Source organism: Podarcis muralis, chromosome 5 (assembly GCF_964188315.1).
Source record: "Podarcis muralis chromosome 5, rPodMur119.hap1.1, whole genome shotgun sequence".
In the NCBI taxonomy this organism is placed as follows: domain Eukaryota; kingdom Metazoa; phylum Chordata; class Lepidosauria; order Squamata; family Lacertidae; genus Podarcis; species Podarcis muralis.
Window position 1 is genome coordinate 46667498 of NC_135659.1, and position 23891 is coordinate 46691388.

Sequence of the window (23891 nt, forward strand, 5' to 3'; positions counted from 1 at the left end):
CTGATGTCAATATTCCCCACTCTAAGGTCATCTTCCTGTCCAGTCGAGAAAACCAGATCCAGCGTGCCACATGTATCAGGCAAATGACATGTTGGGATATGCCCATGTTTGTCGTGGTGCCATGGTGTCCTGAGCTGCCCCAGAATTAAGGGCCTCGCCTCAGGATAGATGCTGAAATCCCTCACAACCAAGAGGATGCAAATCCTCAACACCACCTCTAAAACCATCTCTTTCATCTCAGGTAGGGAGACAGCAAGGCAGGCACTAAACCAGCAGAATACCAGGTACAGACACTCTAGATCCCCACTCAAATGGTCAGGAAGTCTGGAAGGGGGTATTCCTGTAAGACAGTGCAAAATTCCACTCCCCAGCTCTCAAGTCTTCACTAATGCTGCACTAGGAACCCAGGTGGGCATAGCTTTGTCAGACCAACTTGCTTGCCCACCCCGTCTTTGTAATACAAACTGACCTGGCAAGTAGCAGCAGCCACTGCAGACCTGAGAGATGACTGTAAGGACAACCACAGTTCGTCATGCTGGAGAGATGGCTGGTGCACAGCACAGCCACTAATTGACAATATTTTGTGCTCGTTGCCTGGCTTGGCCCTTCTCACAAACAGAATATTCATCATCTGGTAAGGCGGTACTCCTGATTGAAATATTGGGTTATTTGTGTTTTATTCTAGAAAACAATCTGTATGTTTTAAATTAATAATAGGCTTTTTTTATAAACCTTCTTTACAAAATTACCAATATAGAGTTGTTGGGTGCTTCTTCTTCAGCTTATTAACATGGACAGTTCTCTCTAGAACTGTATTCTAATCTTTGGCTACATTACAGACCGCTTCTTGGTGTCTAGGGATTGTTCTTTCAGTGTTGGAGTATTTAATGAATCAAAGTGGAATGTGTTGAAATGTTTCTGAATTGTGTTATTGAAAATAATACCCCTTAGACATGATAGTTTATTTCATCTCTACGGTGACATATTCACAAAACTCATTAAAAGAACGCCCGAGCTTGCAATTATTAGACAAAGGGTGACTCACTGATATTGCTGCAGGGATTTAACACTTCACTGTAGCCTTCAGTTTCTATTAAGTTCATTATATTAACATAACCTGCAAATTGAAACATAACAGCCACAGCCACGCATACGAATATATATGTTTAGGTAGACCCAGGGACAAATTGAGGTTAACCAGAGTTCTATGCATGCCATGACAAAAGGCACCCTGTCCCAGTCTTAGGGCTCCTAACTCTCTATAAACATGATAGGGACAAATGTTTTAAATTAAAACTCTCTTCTCTTTGGGATTGGTCTTTGTTTAATAGTGGCTGTATATTCTTTATTGGGTTGGGAGTAGGGTCCAGGGTGTGTATATTTTTGGGCTCGCTGTCTTTAAGAACCAAGCGGAAGCAAAGCAAGCAGTGGGCTTCTTCCTTCTCATCAGCTGAGGGGTGCCTGGCTCTGTGCATTTCTAGCTTTCTGACCTGTGTATGTAAAGAAAGATGATCAGTTCATACAATACCCTTTGCTTTGCCTGCAAGGGTATCAGGCACCCATGTAAGGCATTCTAGTGCCTTTGTGTGTTAAACCTTACATTTACAACTATGAAGTCTAGAACTAGATTTTACAATGAAAATGAAGAATCTTGATACTGTAACCAAATTCTATACTGGATACTTAGGGCCAATGTGTGCACTAATATATGAGATGTTTTGAGACTACAATTCCCATCATCCCTGACCACTGGTCCTGCTAGCTAGGGATCATGGGAGTTGTAGGCCAGAAACATCTGGAGGGCCGAGGTTGAGGAAGCCTGTCTACATGGATGGTAAAAACATAATTTCAGCTGGCAGATATTAAGGGTTCTAGATTTGGATGAAAGAGTTCCTGAAAATGTAAGAGGATAGATTTTGGATGAGCCTCATATGGCTCTATGGACCAGAAGTCAGGATTGTTTGGAGATACATTGGGTTGTACTAAAGTCTCTGAAGCGTAAAAAGAAGGGAACAGTTCAATAGGCCATTGATTTATGGTTTCTTTAAGAGAACCCATCAGTATTATTTTTGTATCACCTAAAGCAGAAATCTCTTGTCCATAAGTACTTAAGAGTTCATGGACTGGCCTTCCATGACTAATGTCCTGACACATTAGTCATGTCAGGACATTACATTGAAAAACAGAATCTCTATACAGTAACTTGCTGTGATGATGGAAAGGCACCATATTTCTGTTGCTTTCATCTCAATTTAAAGTGTTTAAAGTGTTGATGCCCTACGTTGTTAAATAAGTAAAACAAAAGAAATAATTTTGGGAGATGATCATAAGCAGGATATAGTGGTTGAGGAAACTTATTAACTTGATGTAAGGTAGAGAGCAAAGATATTGTAAGAAATAATGTTTATTGTTGTTGAAATGTTGGTTTACTAAATTAGGAAAACTTTACACACAGTCTTGTACAATTATAAAACTAATGCATTTTTTATTTGATGTCTAGAAAAAACCCTAGACCGCTCTGAATATTAAAAGAGCTATTTTGACCAACTGGCATATTTTAACCTTTATAATATTGGCAATGGGTAGCTATCATGCAAGGCGTAGTGATCTTTACGTGTAGATGCTTTTAGTCATTTTAGTAGAATATGCATTTTGAAGGGTTAAGGACCTTTATGTAAAACAAAATGAATGTGGGGCAAATTACCTGTTGCCATACATTTTTGTTTACAAAAAGCCACTAGCTCCATGCGTTTTGGCAGGCCAACAGTGCAAAAATCTCATTATGTTTGAGGCTAGTTTCATGAATAATTATATCATGAAGAAAAAAATGGACTCTAGAAAGCCCATTAGAGTTGGAATAATTTGTTGGATCCATCAGTTGGTAACACAACTGCTTGGAGTTTGCCAAGGAATTATATAGCACTGAAAAAATATCCAGCCATTCTTTTGTTTGCCATCCCTGGTTTTCTAATGCAGTGAGATAAATGGCATCCCACCACAGACCATTGTCATGCCAAGTGGTTGGTTGATAATCTTTGTGAATACAAAGTAGATTCAAGATTCTAGAGTTTTTTGCTTTGGGTAAGCAGAGTGCAGTAAGCAGTAAAAAACCTGCTACCTTATATTGTGTTACCTATTTTATTATTAGGACAAAACTGTCAAGTTCCCACGTCCTTCTGTCACTAAACTCTAAGTATGAGTAATTGAAATAATCAACTTAGTTTTATTCATAATAGCTCCACTGAAATTAATGGAACAAACTTTGTCATGCTCATTAATTTCAATAGGTCTACTCTTAAGTTAAACTTAGTTGACTACCACCCTATATTATTTCCCCATTTATTTCAGACTTCCTTTCTTCCTCTTCCTCTGTCTTCTTGTGTCAGATTAAAGGTAAAGGTACCCCTGCCCATACGGGCCAGTCTTGACAGACTCTAGGGTTGTGCGCCCATCTCACTCAAGAGGCCGGGGGCCAGCGCTGTCCGGAGACACTTCCAGGTCACGTGGCCAGCGTGACATCGCTGCTCTGGCGAGCCAGAGCCGCACACGGAAACGCCGTTTACCTTCCCGCTAGTAAGCGGTCCCTATTTATCTACTTGCACCCGGGAGTGCTTTCGAACTGCTAGGTTGGCAGGTGCTGGGACCGAACAACGGGAGCGCACCCCGCCGCGGGGATTCGAACCACTGACCTTTCGATCGGCAAGCCCTAGGCACTGAGGCGCCACCCGCAGCGCCACCCGCGTTCCCTTGTGTCAGATTATAGATTACAAATCCTCTTTTCTCTTGTGCTCTATAAAAGCTCAAAGTGTATTGCTATCATTACATAAAATCATCACCATTGAATAAAATTCAGCTGATGCTGAAATAGATGGTTTTATCATCATCATCTTTCTCAATAATGTTGAAGCTGCAGGGTAGACTTGACAGAGAGATCTAGTACCCCAGGACCCTTAATCTATGCCATGGAAGTTTGGGTCCTAAGATAATTAAATGTTAGTATGATTCTGTAAGCTGGGACTGGCCCTGTGCAACGGGTGCCTTTTAAATGAAACATGACTACAGGAATTTCTTCTACAATTGTTATCAGAAGCAGCAGATTGAGTAAAACTGTCACCTTTTATCCAGCCGTACTTTCATGTGGTTTATGTGAAAGCTCTACAGCTTTACGTGGTTTATGAAGCACAAATTTAGCTATATGTTAGACTGTGAAAGTTGATAAAATTCTATCCTTCATCTATAAAAGAAACCTCATATGCTGTGAGTCACACTGCTATAAATTTCTGTTACAGATGATTCATGATCTGTTGGGGAATACCTGAAGAGTTAAGTTTATGATTTTCTCAATCCAGCACCATGCTGTGATTCAGTTATTTTTATTAAGCAGTTTTTCTGAATTGCAGTGCTGCTTTTGGAGGTTTTGGTTTATTCATTTGCTTTAGGCAATTTACATGTATTTTGGATCAGAGAGCTTCCTTTTCACAGGTGTATGAATTACGTAACAAAACAATTTGAGCTATTTTTCATTGATATGTTTTAACTGCTGTGTTATAAGAGGAAATAATGCTGAAGAAACTGGAAAATTGGGAAATGTGTTGTTGCTAGCCTCTGAGTAAAGGGCATTTGCTAAATTGCAGAGTGCAGGTTGTGGCAAACATGAAGTTAATGTACTGTTGCTTTGTCAGAGCACATTAAGATCAATATGATGGGAAAGTATTTTCTCTGCCTGAACTAGACATATTAAGGCATAATTCAGAATGCTTTCAGTTGGCCTGGGTTGAGAGGGGGAGAATGCCCAACAGGAAGAAAGTATTTGTGAAAACGAATTAACTTGTGAGCCATGATTAGCCTCATGGCAGATGATACCTCTTCATGTTCCATTCTTAAGTTTGTATTTTCCCTCAGCTTCCAAATATCGTATGTAGTTGTGCATTTGTTTATGGCAGGGGATTTTTAACTTTTAAAGACCCCCCCCTTAAACAAAATATTCCCTGAGGTGTTTTTAAGTAATTAGCTGAAAACCTGTCAATTTGATAGACAAGGTGAGGGAAAGTTATAAAGCTCCAGTACTTTTTCTAGCACTGCTCACCACATCCACTCCTAAAGTATGGAAACTGGCCAAACTCTCCTCCCTCATCTCCCAGTCCAGGCCAATAACTATGTAAGGCTTAAAGGATGTTAAAATTTGTATAACACCCTTCATTCACAGATCTCAGGGCAGTTCACAACCATGTTAAGAAAAGGTCTGTGATTATGACAGACATGTATGTCAGGGACTAGCTGGATGAGGAAGAGTGGTAGGCGCCAACTGCGCAAGAACCCCGCAGGAAGGACATGGAAGAAGATGATTAGGACCCTGGATTGTGGTGGTGGGACACTGAGGAGCAGTCTGGGAAAGGGATGAGCTGGGAGGTGCTAGAAGCAAGAGTTTTGAGCGATCAAGGGTGATCAGAAGAAGGAGGCCCTTCCAGGACAGGGCTAGAGGCGGAGAGTCACAGTGTAAATACAGATTCAGATAGAGAGGAGTCAGAAGTTGCCTTTGCTACCCAGCAGGACAGTCCCAGTCCTGCTGATGCTCCTCCCCCTCTGACACCTTGCTCTAGGAGAGTCCTGCACGTTGCTGAGCAATGGGTCTGACAGGCCAAGAGGAGGAGTCCACCCCTTCAACATAGCCTTCATCTGCTTGGGAGGGATCCAGAGTGAGAGGCTAGAAATTGCATTTCATGCCTCATGTTCTTCCTGCCCTGTGGATGACCTGTGATTGCCTGACAGCTCTGTGACACTGTACACTGTATCCCATGTTTGACCATCCACTTGTCATCTCTCACACACGCAGCTTTATTGGAGTCCATAGACAAAAAATACACCGCACTGTGTACTGTCATCTCACTGTAATGTTGTCCGGACATTTGCTTCTCTCTTATGAGTACTCCTATGATTATTGCATATATAATGATGTATATACAGTGGTAGCTTGGGTTGCAAATACTTCGGGTTACAAATGCTTCAGGTTACAGACTCCGCTAACCCGGAAGTAGTACCTCAGGTTAAGAACTTTACCTCAGGATGAGAACAGAAATTGTGCGGTGGCGGCGGCGCAGCAGCAGCAGCAGCAGTGGGAGGCCCCATTAGCTAACGTGGTACCTCAGATTAAGAACAGTTTCAGGTTAAGAATCGACCTCTGGAACAAATTAAGTTCTTAACCAGAGGTACCACTGTAAATGACTGTTTGAAGGGATTTTGAAGGGTGTGTTTCAAATGGCACTTGCAAATTGAAGAGGTAGGGATAAATCTTCTTGTTAGTCTTCTACAGTGTCTGCAGTAGCTATTGCTTTTTCTAAAACAATACTTAGACTGCAATCCTATGCACACTTACCTTGGGAGCAAGTTCTATTCAGCTTAGCAGAATTTACTATTCACTAAACATGCTTTGGATTTCATTGTTACCCTTTCAAAAAGTTGAAGAATCTGAATACTTAAGAGTCTTCTTCGTCTTACTATGAGTTGATTTAGCCTTTTGTTTTACTAATATGCATGCTGGTGCCTTGAAGAAGCTGAAATCGAAAAAGCTCCTGACACTTTCATAACAGCAGACCTCAAAGAGGGATTCTCCTTTATCAGGTGCACATACAGACCCAAAGCATAGCTTGAGTTTGGAGTTTAGTGTATGTGACTACAGAATACAGGAAGGAAAACTTCAAGGAAAAATAAAAAGAGCAGCTATCAATGTTTTCTTAAGTTTTCATCAGCAGGCCATTGTCTTCAGTGAAAATATTTTCCTTTCTAAATTTTATTTTTCTAAAATCAAATACATTGTAACTGTAGATGTGCCCTTTAGAGTAATCTGCATCCTTGTTTGGAAACCTACCATGGGAACCTTTTTATGAGTCTTGGAATGAATTTCATGCAACCTGTATTAAAGGGCTTAAATTACGTATTCGGACACTGTTCTCGGACTTGAATTAGAAACTTTTCTCCTCCCCTCCTCTCTTCCCTTCCAAGGTTAAACCTGTGATAAGTAATTGTCACACTTAGTGCCCTTGTACAATGCTAATTCAAAGTGACATGTCTAAACTGGCCCTAGTAACATGAAGAAACTTAACAGGTGTGAGGGGTGGATCTTCCCATGGGCTCTGCTGCACTTCTAACTAGAAAAAAACCTAGAGAAAAAGTGAAATGAACCTTGAATAAATCTGTCAGCAGTAATTATCTCAGCAGCACTTTATGAAGGGATAAAGTAAGCATTGGTGCTAGTGGAACGTGAACACACTCCACCCTTGTGATTTTTTTCCACCATCCAGTTAGTGTTTAATTTTTTTAAAAAAAGATTTAATGCCTGACATATTATGTGTTGTATACAAAAGGAAAATAGTTCATTTCCTGTGAAAAGATAAAACTAATTGGTTGTTAGTTGTGCTAGTTTTACTGGTGGGTTTAAGAATAAACCCAAAATGTTTTTGTTAATTTTGAAATAATTTCAGTGAAATTTCATGCTTTTTTGAGTGCCAAGAGTTAATGGCTGCCTTTAGTCATGCCAGCATAGAAACCCAGATCTGTTTGCTAGCTTTAAGAATTTAACAGCACAGACCTATTAATATTCTTGTTCACTTTGGCTTGGCATATCTCCCCCACCATGTTTATATAGAAAACATTGCTGAAGGAAGTCTAATATAAAAGGTAAAGTAAAAAGAGAATAAAATGTTGAGCATAGAGCATATCTGCTGCTATTGCTGCCAATCCTGCTAATGATGGTTGATGGTGACTGTGGAGCTCAGACTTGATGACCTGGGTCTGCACTAAGAGACAGCTAAGATGGTATGTCACTTCTTCAGCAGCCTTAGCTTTTGTAGCTGGAGTCAGTCAGGGTCCTGCCCTCAAAGGCTAAGTGGGAAAAGGCCAGCAAGGCAGGGAGCAGTTCTTCCAGGACTCTCAGCCAAGATGGCCCCTGGCCTCTTCAGCAGCCTGTTTTCCCATCTGTGCATCTTGCACAGAATATTTATTATTATTTCCCTCTAAGAGACCAGTATGGTGGCCTTCTCACGTCCAATTCTACAACATGCTTAGCTAGATAAGAAAACCTCTCATTGATTTTGAGCTATATAAAATCCCATCCTGAGCTATGTTTTAATATTATTGAACATGAGAAAGCAAACGGCCAGCATCATGTTCTCAATGTCTGACTTTCCTTATCTAATATTCTAACCCATTTATCCAGCTTTAATTGGGAGGAAGCCATCTATCATGAGACCCTTGGATCTAGTTCGTTTGCTACCACCAAACCTCTATTTGGCATTAGTCACCTTTCCTTCAGTGCGCTCCTTAGTGAGAGCTTAGGTATATAAACAGATGTTACTCCCCCTCCCCACTACTATGTTCAATACTGAATGAAGCATGTGATATAAAATGGCAGTGCCAGCATTACAAAGGCAAGCGTAGATTCTGTTTTATGTATGAAAGAGTTTCACTGATAATTGAGCTTGACCTGAATGTCTGCTTTAATATTTCATTTATTCCAAAAGAGTCATTTCCTTTTAACTCTGTGATTTTAAAATTGTGACTAAACTGCTATTTAACCTTGCTACAAGAATGTGGCAGCAGGCTAGTCCAGGCAGGTCAACACTCACTTGGTTAGCTAGCACACTTAATCAGCTTGCTTTAACCTGAAGCAAATTAAGGCTTTTATGAATTCTAGCACATAAGTGATTAAAAACACCCTGACTTGAGGATAAAAATAAATAAGAGTATTTCTAGCATACTTGCTAGGCTTTGGATAAGACTTTTTTAGCCACTACAGTGACTTGGAAAGTAGAACCCTAACCCTAACCCTAACCCTAACCCTAACCTTCACATTTTTAAAAAATACAGACATTTAGCCAGTACATTTTAAATTGTTATAGAAAATACACATCAGTTACTGTTTATTCAGTTTTGACAATATGTGTATTTTTACCCTGCAAGGACATGTTTGCATAGCTGCTTATTAATCAAGAAGGCTCTGTGTCAGTTGATGGAGCGGGGGAGAAATGTAGATGTAACTCTGTTGTTATTCTTCTAAAGCGAATAAAGATTTTAAAACTCTCAACTATTGGACAATTTAAATGTAACATGCATATTTTTCAATACTGCCTTAACCTTTTAGTGCACAAAATATAGCAAAGTAGTCTCTACTTTCTGAGATCAGGCCATATTCACAAACTGAGATGTACAACTGAGTTACCCTTTGGTCCTTTATCCATATTACAGGTTTCCTTCACAAAGGAAACCTCTATAGTCTGTGTTAAGGGAAGAAATATGTTGCCAGCAGCATTTTTTTTACAGTGACTAGACATGTTTGCAAGGTACTGTCTACTACATTGGTACAGGTTTCCACAGCTTCTAAGTGTTCTTACTCTTGTGAGAGCCCCTTATCAATTCCTCGCTCCCTCTCGATAACTTAGGCCTCTTCCATGTTGGCTCAGTTTTCATAGTCTGACTACTTCTAGATAGACTCTCCGTTAATGATTTTGGGAATCTGAGGTCTAAAACTGATTGAGATTACCTTAATAATGGGAACTGCCCACTCCTACTCAGTCACCCGCTTTGTACTTTGACTCCAACCATCTGTTGACTTCAGTGCTATCTTGGCTCCTTAGCTGGATGGTGTTTGAGCTGCCTTGTTTTTTTCTTCAGTCACCACAACTGTGGTAAGGGCCTCTTCCTACCCATTGCCTGTCCACTACTAGTTAAGAGAAATGTAAATGATTCCCAATTTGTCAAGTGCATGAGCTTAGTGCAGACCAGCTATACTGCAATAATGAGGTAGCTTTAACTGTTTGCCGTGATGTAGACATTTGAGGATTGAAATGAAATGATATATTGAAAATAAATCTTGTCAAGAAAGGATATTGTGGAATGATCTCAGGTATTGCACCCTTTTTTCTAGCTCCATTTTGTATAACAACGTTCCTTGTGGGTAAATTCTAAATTTTCCAATCTTTAATTTTTTATTCCAGTTCGCTCAAGTCTACTGTAGTTTGGTTTTAGTCACTGAAAGAAACATGTTTATCCAAATCTGATAGTTGATGCAGCAATGTATCCTGTGTTTTAGGTGACCCTAGCAGCATCGGGAGTCTCTTATCCTTGCCACCGACTTACAGTTGGAAGAAGATCCTCACCAGCACAAACCAGAGAACAGTCAGAAGAGGTATACACAACCTCCTTCCTCCCTCTTCCTTCTCACACACAAAATATGTTATTCAGACACTCCTTCAAGCTATGCTGAAAGCCACATTTGTATTCCACTTACTGCCCACAAAACTCAGTTTGACTTTACTATAGCCTAATCCACGCTGAAGTCAGATTGTTTCAAACAATCTAAAATTAACCACGGTTTGATGAGCTTGGATCACAAGACAAGCTGCAATTCATTAAAAAAAATATGGAAGTGAAAACTCTCCCTGGCTAGGTTGAAGGAGGCAGTCAACAAAGCTAGGGGAAGACTAGGCTCATGCCATCACAACAAACCACAGTCTATCATGTTGTATGAACACATCCACTATTTACAATCCTATTTATACAAAATAGTTTTCTCAAACCAAAATATATAGGGAATTTCCTCCAAGGTTCTTAATTTCAAACAGGATGGCCTTTGTTGTATATGGGAAACTACTAATGTTGAAACAGTATTATATTATAAATATAAATCTGTTCTGCATTATTATTAACTATGGCTTTTCCTAAATTAGCAATGCACAGATGTACATATGGTTAGTGACAGTGATGGAGATGACTTCGAAGATGCCACAGAATTTGGAGTGGATGATGGAGAGATGTTTGGAATGGCGTCATCTGCATTGAGGAAATCTCCAATGAGTAAGTAACGCAATCCTTCATGCTGTGAATAGTGTAACATTGTACTGACAACAGTTGAGGAATAGGAAAGAAAGCAAACTTTGGTTCCTTTTGGTTCCACCAGATAGTTTTCTTGGAGATATATTCAAAGAAATGTATTTCAACATCCAGTGATAAACTCTTAAAAAAAAAGCTGATTTAAAAAGGAAGACCTGAGAAATTAAGACTATATAAATGAATTCTGGAATCAGGCCTCCAGAAATCAATTCTCTTAGACTTAAAACTTAACTTCTGGGTTGTATCTACTAGCCTACTATATTTCAATGTTTTTTCTTTGAAATATTACTAAGATTTATCGTTATTCTAGAACTAGAACAAAAGCTATACAAATACTTGTGTAAAATATTTCAAAGAAAAAACACTGAAATATAGAATAACAACAGTTATAAGATGGCTTATAAGATTCTAATTTTATTGTTACAATAATAATACTGTCATATGCAAAAAGCGATACGTTGTTTTTATCATCTTCATCTTCCTAGAACTGGTCACAAATTCCATATGCCCAAAGGGCCATATTATTACTGTTCTCTTCATTAAGGGTTATTAAAAGTTATTTGAATAATGCATATGTACAATTAAAGAAAATAGTAAAGGTAATGTTTTAAAAAAATATAATATGAATACTATTCTATGGATAATTATACTATACTATACTATACTATACTATACTATACTATGTACTATTTTCCTTTCTTTTAGTGCCAGAAAATGCTGAAAATGAAGGAGATGCCTTATTACAATTCACAGCAGAATTTTCTTCAAGGTTAGACTTGTAATTGTGCATAATTTCTGCATCTATGGTTCATGAATGTGACTTATATTTTTACAAAGCATTTGGGAAAAATGTGGAAGTGATAAGAATCTTATGATATTTGAATCCAGAAGTTGTCAGATTTCTTTAGGAAATTTATTTTTAAACTTAAAATGTGACCTGCTTCTCTACATTGAGCCTCCCAACTGTAAACCATTTAGCTTCTCTAAATAGCCAACCACACACTTCTCCTTTGCATACTCTTCCTAAGTTCGCAGCTACTCTAAACCACAAGACAGCCTGCAATGGATTTTTTGCAGCAGAGAGCTCTCATTCAGGATGGAATTATTGAAACATTTAATTCATAACACACATGATTTTGAGATTCTTTTGACGTTTCCAATATGCATTTTTTCGCAATACCTCAAGGACTGCCTCTTTCCATATGAACCTGAGGCCCTTCTTCGTGTGCCTCCTCCACAAGAGGTCCAGAATGGGCCTTTTCTGCAGTTGCTCCCTGTCTGTGCTGTGCTCTCCCTGGGGAGGTTCGCCTGGTGCCTTCATTATATACGTTTAGGCGCCAGGCAAAAACATTCCTTTTTAACCAGGCCTTTGGTTGATTGACATCTGACCTATGCCCTTTAAAAATGTGGGGTTTTTTTTGAGGGGTGTGTGTGTTACTGGGTTCTTTCTGTTTTTATTTTGGTTACGTATTTTGTGGTTTTATATTCTTATTTTTATCCTGTGAAGTGCCCTGAAACCTGCGGGTATAGGGCGCTTTGCAAATTTAATAAATAAAAAAATAATAATAAAAAAAAATAAAGTAATACACCATGGGAAGATTATCTAATAAGTTTACGTGTGTGGTATGGGTTGGCTGAATGGCTATATTTCAGAAAAATGAAAGACTAAAGGGAACAGTGATCTAGAACTAGGTATACTCAGACCTCTGTATGCCCCACGGACAGGCCACAATCTTACGCATGAGAAAGATTCCCAAATGTGCATGGTTTGAATGTAGGGTCGGTGCACTCATATTCTTTCTAATGTCCTGTTTCCTTATTATGGCAATCTGCACAAGGGGGTGGTGACTCTCCTAGTGGGGTAGGAGAGCTGGGGGCGGGTGGGGAATCCCATCTAGCAACCAATGCAACCCTTTGGTTTCAGATAGTACATGGGTAGACAAGTCTAAAAAGCCTGAGATACAAATTTTCACGACTCTCTAGCGCAGGCACCCCCAAACCCGGCCCTCCAGATGTTTTGGGACTACAATTCCCATCATCTCTGACCACTGGTCCTGTTAACTAGGGATGATGGGAGTTATAGTCCCAAAACATCTGGAGAGCAGAGTTTGGGGATGCCTGCTCTAGAAGATATGGTGGCTCATTTACCAGAAGTAATGTATTTTGTGTTAACTCTGAAACGTATACTCGATCCTGACCAAACTAAGCCTCCTGATGTGTATTGTGCATCTCCAGGTACAGATGGGAATGAAACCTCAGAGAGCCACTGCCAGTCCATGGTATCATTCCACATAAGGCAGCTTCCTAAGCCACACAGCTCAGCTTTTGAGAACTGTTCTTAGGTGCCCATCTCCAGAAGCCGTTACAAGACTGATAGTGTTGGTTTTGGTGGAAGGCATTTCAGAGGGTGGTTTTTGAGTAGGATCCAGCTGCCTTTAGGAGCAAGTTTTCCATTTCTGCACTCTTCTCTTCGATATACCTATTGCCCAGCTACCTTCAAAAGGACAAGTCTTATTTTACCTTTTGAATTTCTCTGCTTTCAGTGAGCAGTGGCATAGTTTAACATCCTGTTGAGAGTATTTTTCCATCCGATTCCAGATTAGGAAGTAAGGGAAGGAAATGTAGTTAGCTGAGGCTGGGTTGAATGGCTATGAATAAACTTAATGCAGTTACGGAAGGTGAGGAGACAATACTATTTACTCTACAAATTGTTCTTGTAGCTAATGCAGTTTCGTGCAGTTAGCTCTACCATGGGAACTTTAGTGGCTCAAACTTGTGAGTTTTGATTTTGAAGCTTTGTTATTCTGAGCGACTTCATATGGTCAGAGGTGTGGCAGGAAGTACTTACGCTTTCTGCAATTTTGGGTAACAAGCAAAGGGCGAACCTCTGCAAATGCCTCATGGAGAGCAGCTCTCCATTTGTGTCATTTAGAAACCCCTCCCTCCCTTCCTCTATAAGTTTCTGTTTATGCTACCAACAGTGGCCTGTTCCTGCGAAGGTCTTCCCATTGTCCCTTGGAAGACAAATGAACAAATAAGAACAGAAACTGATTTTTGTGGCATCATTTGTTTAAAGCTGGCATTCTATTATTTAACTTAAAGTTTTACGCTAAGTATAAGATTGATAACATTTACATTTCAGGCATGCCAAAGTCATTTACTTGAGCCCGCTCTCAGTGTCAGTCTTCTGTATCTCAGAGTTGCATTTCTGGCCCTGGTAGCTCTCAATTTGATAGATAACAATTTTATCCGTACATTTTATGGAAAATGTGCATATGCCTGAAATATATTGTGGTGTGTTGACCTGAACTGTTGAATGCAAATAAAATCTTTTAAATATTGCTTCCTAGAAAATGTAGTTACTCTGTGTTTTTGTAAAAAAAAAATAAAAAAAAAATTGAGTGCTGGAACCCATTTAATTTTTTTTAATGTTTTTTTTAATTGAAACATTTTGGTATTCACACAGATATGGTGACTGCCATCCAGTATTTTTTATTGGATCATTAGAGGCTGCTTTTCAAGAGGCTTTCTATGGAAAAGCCAGAGATGTAAGTACATTTTTAATACTATACTGTCTAAAATGCCTTTCTGGCCACTTCCTACACTGATTAACTATTGCAGTAGTTAATTCCAAAATTGGTTATGTTTGCATGTCACATTGAAGCATAGTTAATGTTTAACTGTGGCATAACATGAACAAGCAGCAATGCATGCTGGTCAGACATCCCTACTTTACTTTCGCCCCTACTTCCGACTATGCCACGCTGGAAGCGGCGAATCATAAACCTTGGCTTGTCATGTTGTTTGAGCCCTAGTGGTTGTTTTCCTCAAACTACAAGTGGTAAGCCAAGAACAACACAAGTGTTGTCTCCAATACTATGTCAGTGGAGTTCTGATTGCATGACCAGGGCCTTCCGCCTTTCCCCACACATACCCAAAATCTTCTCTGGAGGGTCTCTGGAGTAGATTTTGATGATGCACGGGTGAGAGGAGGGGGAACATCCATTGCGCAACTAGAAGTCTGCTGCTCAAGTGGAGCAGCAGTATTGGATACATCGCCTTGGCTATGGGCAATAAGGGTGAGTTGTTAGAAAAACAAACCAGAAGCTTGGATTCAAATGACATAAGAAGCCAAGGCTTGTGGGTAGTCGCTCCCAACATGCTCCAGCAGGAGTGGAAGAGCAGTGAAGTGGGGACTTTTTTGTTCACATTAAACCACAGAGACACTTGAACCAGGCCAATGTATCAAGTAACTGAATAACAAGTTTAAAAGGATCAAACTCTCTTACAATTTTACATTATTTCCTAATTTCACTTATTTCCTAATGGGAGGATTTCCTTAAGAGTAGTTATTAGGAAGTAGTAATGTTTTTTAAAATACAATTTCTAAAATATATACTTTACTTCTAAAATAATTGAAATCTGATCTTCTAAACTGAGCTGCAGAGGGCACTTAATTTTACCAGGGCAACAGATGAGCTTGAAGCAATAGCATTCTTAACTTGAAGTGAGAAATTGAGTTGGAAGAGTAAATAAAAACAAGATTGAAGGTTTAAATCCTCTGCTAGGCTTTTTGAATTTATATGCTCATTAAATGTTTATTGGAGTGGTCGGATTACGAAGGATTTAGGGAGCTTCATCAACTGGTATATAGTTAATCACTAAGTAAAACACTACATTTTATAAAGTGTTTCTCACGATGCCACACTCAATCCATCTTAATGAAAACCACTTCAAACTGATTTAATTTGAGAGCACTTTGCAGCCAAGAGTGTGTGTAGACCTTGTCCTTTTTCTTGGGGAATTTTAAGTTGTCTGAGCAGAAGGTGTTCTGTAAAAACTCAGCTCCAGCTCCAGAGCAAGAACTAGTTTCTTTGTACTTTGTTTATCCTTTGTGAGGAAAACACCTAGCAGTTTTTGTGAATATGAATACTCTCTCTCTCTCTGCATATATATATATGAATAAAATAGAAAGTTAATGAAAGGTTCTGGTTATCAGAAATTGTACTTTTCTTATGTACTTGGTATACACGTAGCAGCTTACATATTGATTGATTGATTGATTGATTGATGAAGAGACATTGTGATCTCTTTTTTTAAAGATAGTTACTGAAAATGTGTTATTACCCAATTTCAAAAAGATCGTCTTCTCCTGCATACATATTGTGACTCTCTCATAATCTAACCTTCCTGATGTTCATGTTAGAAGCAGAGCCAAGTTACTGATTGCTTACAGTATTATCAATTATATAATGGGTAGGCAAATTAAGGCCTGGGGGCCGGATCCGGCCCAATCACTTTCTAAATCCGGCCCACAGATGGTCCGGGAATCAGCATGTTTTTACATGAGTAGAATGTCTTCCTTTTATTTAAAATGCATCTCTGGGTTATTTGTGGGGCCTGCCTGGTGTTTTTACATGAGTAGAATGTGTGCTTTTATTTAAAATGCACCTCTGGGTTATTTGTGGGGGATAGGAATTTGTTCATTTCCCCCCCCCCAAAAAAAAATATAGTCCGGCCCCGCACAAGGTCTGAGGGACAGTGGACCACCCCCCTGCTGAAAAAGTTTGCTGATCCCTGAATTATATGATATGTTTAAACCGGATAAGAAAAATTGAATTTTAGAGAAAAGCTCACAATTTGAAAGAGAGTTATTGCAGAATAATGAAAAATTATTGTCTAAAATGTATAAGCAATTATTGGAATGGGAAACAAAAGACAAGCTGGTTAAAGTCTCGGTGACCTACTGGGATTGATATGGGGTATAATATAGAACTATGGGACGCGGGTGGCGCTGTGGGTAAAACCTCAGTGCCTAGGACTTGCTGATCGTAAGGTCGGCGGTTCGAATCCCCGCGGCGGGGTGAGCTCCCGTCGTTCGGTCCCAGCTCCTGCCCACCTAGCAGTTCGAAAGCACCCCTAAGTGCAAGTAGATAAATAGGTACCGCTGTCTAGCAGGAAGGTAAACGGCGTTTCCGTGTGCGGCGCTGGTGCTGGCTCGCCAGCTGCAGCTTTGTCACGCTGGCCACGTGACCCGGAAGTGTCTTCTGACAGCACCAGCTCCCGGCCTCTTAAGTGAGATGAGCGCACAACCCTAGAGTCGGACACGACTGGCCCGTACGGGCAGGGGTACCTTTAGCTTTTTATAATATAGAACTAAACCTCTGGGAGAAGCTCTGGAAGAAAGATCTGAAATTTACTGCATACTACATGTTAAAAGAGAATACATGAAAATGATTCATAGATGGTATCTAACCCTGAGTATACTAACTAAGATCAGTGTTAGAAACTGAGATACGAAATTTAGTAGCTAAATAGCACCTTAAACCTAGGTTATGGGTGCAACAACTGAATGTCTTGTCTTATAACAAGAATACAAGGCTGAAAACGAATGAACTGCAGCTAAAATATTATGTTCATTTTTCACATGGTCTAGTCTTTCCCCTGCCCACCCCCCAATTTTCTTAAGAGGGTTTCTTTTCCAGAGCGTGACTGGAAGTGGGAAGGCATAAAAAGATCCTCCTTTCCTTCCACTCTGCAGTTTTAATCTGAAATATTAGGTGTAGTACTGCTCCCAGAGCTCAGAAACTGCTCATGCTAATGAAATTCCCTGCTGGAAAATGCACCTCGAACAATGGGAGTTTCGAACACTGGTTAAGATGTATAAGCGGAATCGGATTTGTGTTGGAAATATAAAGAAATGAAAGGAACGTTTTCCATATGTGGTGGGCATGCAAAAAAGTTAAAGAATATTGGGAAATGATATATAATGAGATAAAAAAAATGTTTAAAACAACATTCCCCCCAAAACCAGAGGCATTCCTGTTAGGAATGGTTCAGACAGAGGTACCCAGGTGTCAGAAAAACTTTTTAATGTATGCAACAACGATGGCTCAGATCTTGCTAGCTCAAAAATGGAAGGTGAGGGAGGTCCATAGCAAGGAGTTTTGGCAACTTAAGATGATAGACTATGCATAGTTAGCAGGTCTAACAATTAGAATAAGAGAGCAAGAAGAACAGGTATTTAAAGAGGAGTGGGAAATTTTTGCTGAAAATAATTGTTTACAGTTGAAAACCGTGTCAGTATTAAGGTAAATTCAACAGTATAACATATTTAAAAGGGATGTAAGATGGGGAAATTAATTAGATGGATATACAAAAATATGCAGGAATGGCGGACAAATTAAAAGAACCTTGGAAGGGTAGGGAGGAAAGTTGTTGAATGGATGGCTATAATGGAAATTTGAAAATTTAATAAAAATTACTGAAAAGAAATTCATGTTAGAAGTCTTAGTGATACCTATATAGTTCTTTAAAAAACACACACATATGAACTAAGTTTATTTTCCCCTAGTTTATTGTTGGTATGTTATAGAATACTGTAGGTGTACTAATTCAAACATGAATTTAACTAAATCCACCTTTAAATGATCTGTAAGTTATGGCTATTATATATGAGTTATCTTTTCACATTTCTTATATATGTGCATGCCTGCCATATGCTACTGGCAGGTTCAAAGATGCAAGAGTAGATAGGAAGGTCTATTGGTGCCAACAATATTGTAATATCAGTGCTAGGTGTGCCTCTTTACAGACGGCATTCCAAGGTTGGGCACCACCACAGAAAAAAAATGTGTCCTCTGTGGAAGCTTAACATACTTCTGCTTAATAGGGTACTTGGAACAGAGCCTCTCCAGAAGATCCGAAAACAGGGATAGGCTGGTAGAGAAAGAGGAACACCTTCAAGTCCAAACCATTTATGGCTTTAAAAGGAAGCACCAGCACTTGAAATTGGGCTCTAAAGCAAACAAGCAGCTAGTGTAGATATTTCAAAATAGCAGCAATATTGAATGACTCTTGCTGTACTCGTCAAAATTCTAGCAGCTAAGCTCCACACTGACTGATGCTTCCAGGGCATCTCATGGCAGCCACACATAATCTAGCCAGGAGGTTACCAGAACATAAATCACCATAGCTAAGCTATCCCTGTCCACAAGGAATTGCAGCCAATGAACCAGCAATGCTGGCAACGTGAACTTTGGGACACTGAGGCCATCTGGGCCTCGAGTGGCAATGGTAGATCAAAGAGTATTCCTAAACTGCATACCTGCTCCTTTAGGGGGTAGTGCAACCTCATCCCCAAACCTGAGAACACTCACCCACAATGTTTCCATGTTGGGATTCAGCTTCAGGCTGGTTAGTTACCGAATTCAGATTGAACCCTTACATTCTTTATAAATGCTTTTGGCAAAAGGATCTTCCAGCAGATGAAATTGATTACAGCACTGCCTGGATTTATGAGCACAGTTACACAAGTGGGACCCTGTAACACTATTTTGTTCACTATCTCCCTCCAGGATACTCTATTCCCACCAGCTTTCTACCTTGCCAACCGCATTTAATGTCCACTGAGCAAGCTAACTCTCAACTGGCCTTTTAAAATTTAATTTTATTTAATTTTCCCCACTTAGTCCCCCCCCCACAACATATTCTCAGATCCGAAATCTATTCCCCTTAGCATTTGCCTTGGGAACAAATTAAGAGCACCCCCTCTTAATTTCTAGCAACTATGCAGAAAAGGAAGAACACAAACTGGAACATTTTTCCACAAGTACACACTATTACAATTTTATTGGGAAGGCAAGAGTGTGTCCCTGGGTTATCTAAGATCAAAAATTAATCATAGAACTGTAGAATTTCAGAGTTGGAAGGGACCCCCAGAGTCATCTGGTCCAACCCCTTGCAATGCAGGAATCTCAACTAAAGCATCCTTGACAGATGGCCACCCAACATCTGCTTAAAAACCTCCAAGGAAGGAGACTCCACAACCTCCCAAGGGAGTCTGTTCCACTGTCGAACAGTTCTTACTGTCAGAAAGTACTTCCTGATGTTTAGTCGGAAACTCCTTTCTTGTAACTTGAATCCATTGGTTTGAGTCCTACCCTCCAGAGCAGGAGAAAAATATCTTCCATCTTCCATGTGGCAGCCCTTTAGATACTTGAATATGACTATTATATACTGTAAATGTTTTCCTATTTTCATATAATTTTTTTCTGTTTTCCTTACATCCAAAGCAGAATCATATCCTCTGTATCCATAATTTGGTGTTAGCGAAATAATCATAATGGGGTCCATATTGCTACCATCCAAGTGCCATAAGCCATTCAGGTAACAAAATCTGGAATTCAGCAAACCTTCTGTATGTTCCAAAAGTATATTAAGGTGATCACTGATTGATGATGAATCAGATGTGAAAAATGTGTTTCACTATTGCTGTTGCAATAAAATTTCTGGCTCCATACTGTTCTCAGATTTTGCAGCTTTACTTTTTGCAGCGTTTTAATTGCTAAAAGAATAGGCCTGTCTGACAGTCTGATAACATTTCCAAAATAAAAATACTGGAATGTTTAACTGCAAGCAAGAAGTACTGTACCTTTAATAATTCCAGCATCTCTTTTAACAAATATTCTGATGCAAAATATTCCAATATCATGATATTGCAACTCCAGCAAAAGTGAACTCAAGCTTTGAAATTATTAATTAAATCTCAAAGCTTTCCTGCTGAACCCAAATACCAGATGGGAGAATCAATTACGAGTCAAATCCTGAGGTGGATAGAGGGAAACATTACCTATTGGCATCTGTAATGCTTCACTTCAACTTACTGAAATAAACACAGTGGCCAACATGATCTGTTTGAGGCCACACGCATTGCTTGGAGGGGAGTGATTAGAATAGATAAGAATAACTCAATCCATATGCACATCCAACCTAGCCCACAGGCAGAAAATCCAAATTTATTTTGTGCATTTCATAGGTTAAACAAAAATATTCATATATACTGTATATTCATGTAATATATTTTGCAATACTTCAAGCATTTTATGAAAGTGATACATATACAAAGCTGGTCAAAATGGTAATCACAATGCAAGTGTGTTGAAATTTTACTATGAAAACATTAAGAAACTGCATTAATTTTCAAGCCTAAAATGATTATGAATGTAGGCCGAATGCTATAAAGCAGCTCAAGGATGTCACACATTTTGTAAAAAGTGTGTTGAGTGTTTGTGTTTCAGCTGAACTCATGTTCTGCATGCAGAAGGTTCCCAGTTCAATCCTTGGGGTTTCCGCTTAAATGACTCTGGTGGCAGGGTTGGAAAATACTTCTACCTGAAACTGTGAATAGGTGCTGCTAGTTCAAGCAGAGTAGTGGTCTAGGTGGACCTGGTTACTTCGCTCAGTATGAGGTAGCATCATATTTTAAAAAGAGTGTTTACGTCACCACAGAGGGGAAAGCAAAGGGCTACATTTATGCAAACCAGTGCTCTTAGTTAAAACAGATTTAGTTATCCTTATTTTACAAAGTTTCTGAATCTTTGGTTGATCCTAAATGGTTAATGGGTTTAGACTGGGTTTTTTTTGGGGGGGTGTGAAATTGTTGCTTGGTTTGAGTTTTCTTCATCATGTTTTCTTTAGATCTAGATGCTGATAATGATTCACCAAGATAGTTATCAAATTTACTCATCTGTGTACTTCCGATTTTTAAATGTGCTGGAATTATCAGCTGCCTGGTTCTACTTCATGATATTAAATGTGAGCTAAAAATGGTGGTGTGAAATAATGTTGAATAGGATGCGGAGAAATAACATTTGAGAGAGAAGATCCACCTAAGCAGCCCTGTCAGCAGAAGCCTTGTTCAAGGACTACAACTTGTGTGATGGGGCTTTCCCTCTTCTCCTTCCTTCCCTTGCCTCCCTCAGGCTCCCTGGGCCTGGGAAACCCGGTTTGCTCACCTCACTGGCTTTCAGGGCCTGGACACTAAACTGCAGGCTGCTGCATTCTGGTCTGCTTGGGCCCTGCTTGCCTAGCAATGTGGATGCACTGTATAATACAACAACAACAACACCACCTACTTTAAACATTTAGGTCAAAAGTTAAAAACAAAAGATTTCAAATCAGGTCAGCAACAACTTGGTCTTCAGTACCACCTACAGATCCTGGCTGAGCACTGCAATTCCTTTTCCCAAAAGACTATTATCGTTCAAACATGTTACCTGAAACCTGAAAAAGCCTATGCTTTTACTAGTGGTCAGTGACAACTGCTGCCTGGTCACAAATACTCCCTTTTTAGGGAAGGTGATTGAGAGGGTTGTGTCTCAACAGTTGCAGGTCCTCTTGGATGAAACAGATTATCCATTTCAATCTGGATCTAGGCCTAGTTATAGGACTAAATTGACCTTGGTCACTCCCTTTATTGGGAAAAGGACAGGGAGAGTGCAAACCTGTTATTTTTACTTAATCTCTCAGTGGCTTTTGATATTATCCACCATGGTATCCTTCCAAGCTGATTTGGTGAGATAGATATTGAAGGTGTTGGGTCATTTTCAGTTGGCACCCTGAGCCTTGGGGTGCTATGGGGTACCATCTTGTCCCTAATGTTGTTTATCATCCATATAAAGCCATTGAAAGCAATCATTTGGCTATTTGGGGGGAAATGTCAACAGTATGCTGCTGATACCCAGCTCTTTTTATCTGAAATAGCCAAATCAAGAGGCTGCGCAATCCTTGGGCTGATGCTAGGATTCAGTGGTGGGCTAGATAAAGGCCAGTAAACTGGCAAGATGGAAGCCCTGTGGGTTGGTGGATCTTGAGTCCAGGTCAATAGCCTGTTTTGAATAGGGTCATACATCCCCTAGCACAAAATAATATTTGGTGTTGATTAATTAGGTTTTTGTCTCTGGTTTAGAAGTTCATGCATGTTGTCACATGCATTTGTGATATGTAAGCAAGCTTTCCCATTTCTTGCAATAATGCAAGCAAATCAGGTGTTCCTTCGCATGTGCAGAGCTCGTCTTCTCACAGTTGCTACCTTTCTGTAGCACAAGGTACCAAATTAAGGACTACAGAGTCCTTATTGGCCACATAGTTATTCTGCAACAGAACACCCCATACATATATTTTATTTAATATAAAACAAGTCTTAGATACTTTTGTACTTAAAATTAAAAAGGGATTTGACCACAAACAATGAAAAATGGATTTTAAAGTTGTTTTGTTATTCTGTTCCGATATTATCTGTCATTCTGGTCTGGTCTTGGGCTGATGACTAAATAACTTATTATTAATACCCTTTATTCTTTGGTTTCTTAAGACTGATGGAAGTGGGGGGGGGGGAGAGCTGCAAATGCAAGATCAGAAAATTAAACTGGATTTAAGAATAATTTATAATTCTTAACAAGCTTCGCCTACATTCAGAAGCAATTAGCATTTCAAAATTAAGGGATACCTGCCTATATATTTCAAATGGTGGCATATTCTGCCTTTTAGGAGTGTTGGGTTGAAAAATTAAGTGCTTTTCTGAGGCAAGTCTGCCAAAGGAAACAATGCACTAGGGAAAGAGATCATGCCAGATACGAGTATCCGATATTTAATGACTGAACCATGGTAATTTCTCAATTTTTCTCTTAAATAGAATTTTAATAAATAAATAAACCAAAATTAACCAAACAGAATTTAAGAGAATTTAGGCATGTTTTAAGCCTCACTCACTCAAGCCAACAGCTCAGGTAGGATTTTCAAAAGCTAGGCCCCCAAATCACATTGTGAGCCATTTGGATTTTGGCGGCTAGCTCAGGTGCTTTTAAGAAAAATCTTCCTCAGAATTAAATAGTGGTGTCACTTCCAAGTAATACTTTCTCCAGATAATGCCCTTTTAGTAATCTTGTTACCTCACTTCCTCACAGAGGAAGATCTAAAGGCACAAAGCTCCTATTATCTTAATACATTCCCGGGAACTTTGCTAAGGAGTTTGGTCACTGAAAAGCTAACCTCCTCAAGACCACTCAGCATTTTGATTGATGGTTTCTTCTCGTGTTTTACGATTTCGCTGCTGCTTCATCCAAAACAGTTTGTGTGGATTTGTTTTTAATTGATTCTTTTGTAGAAATGTAGCAATTGCAAGGTTTCTTGGTATTAGGAAAAACACAGACTCAAATCATTACACA

At 39.4% G+C, this 23891-nt stretch overlaps 1 protein-coding gene across 1 annotated transcript in view; it reads left to right on the forward strand.

The window, feature by feature from the left end:
• The window catches only part of FAF1 (Fas associated factor 1), a 167906-nt gene that overhangs the window by 90587 nt on the left and 53428 nt on the right, over positions 1-23891 (forward strand). The window contains exons 9-12 of the mRNA XM_028733519.2: positions 10085-10180; positions 10722-10848; positions 11590-11653; positions 14351-14432. Coding sequence (XP_028589352.1) covers positions 10085-10180; positions 10722-10848; positions 11590-11653; positions 14351-14432 — 369 coding nt within the window. The remainder of the gene's footprint in view (positions 1-10084; positions 10181-10721; positions 10849-11589; positions 11654-14350; positions 14433-23891) is intronic.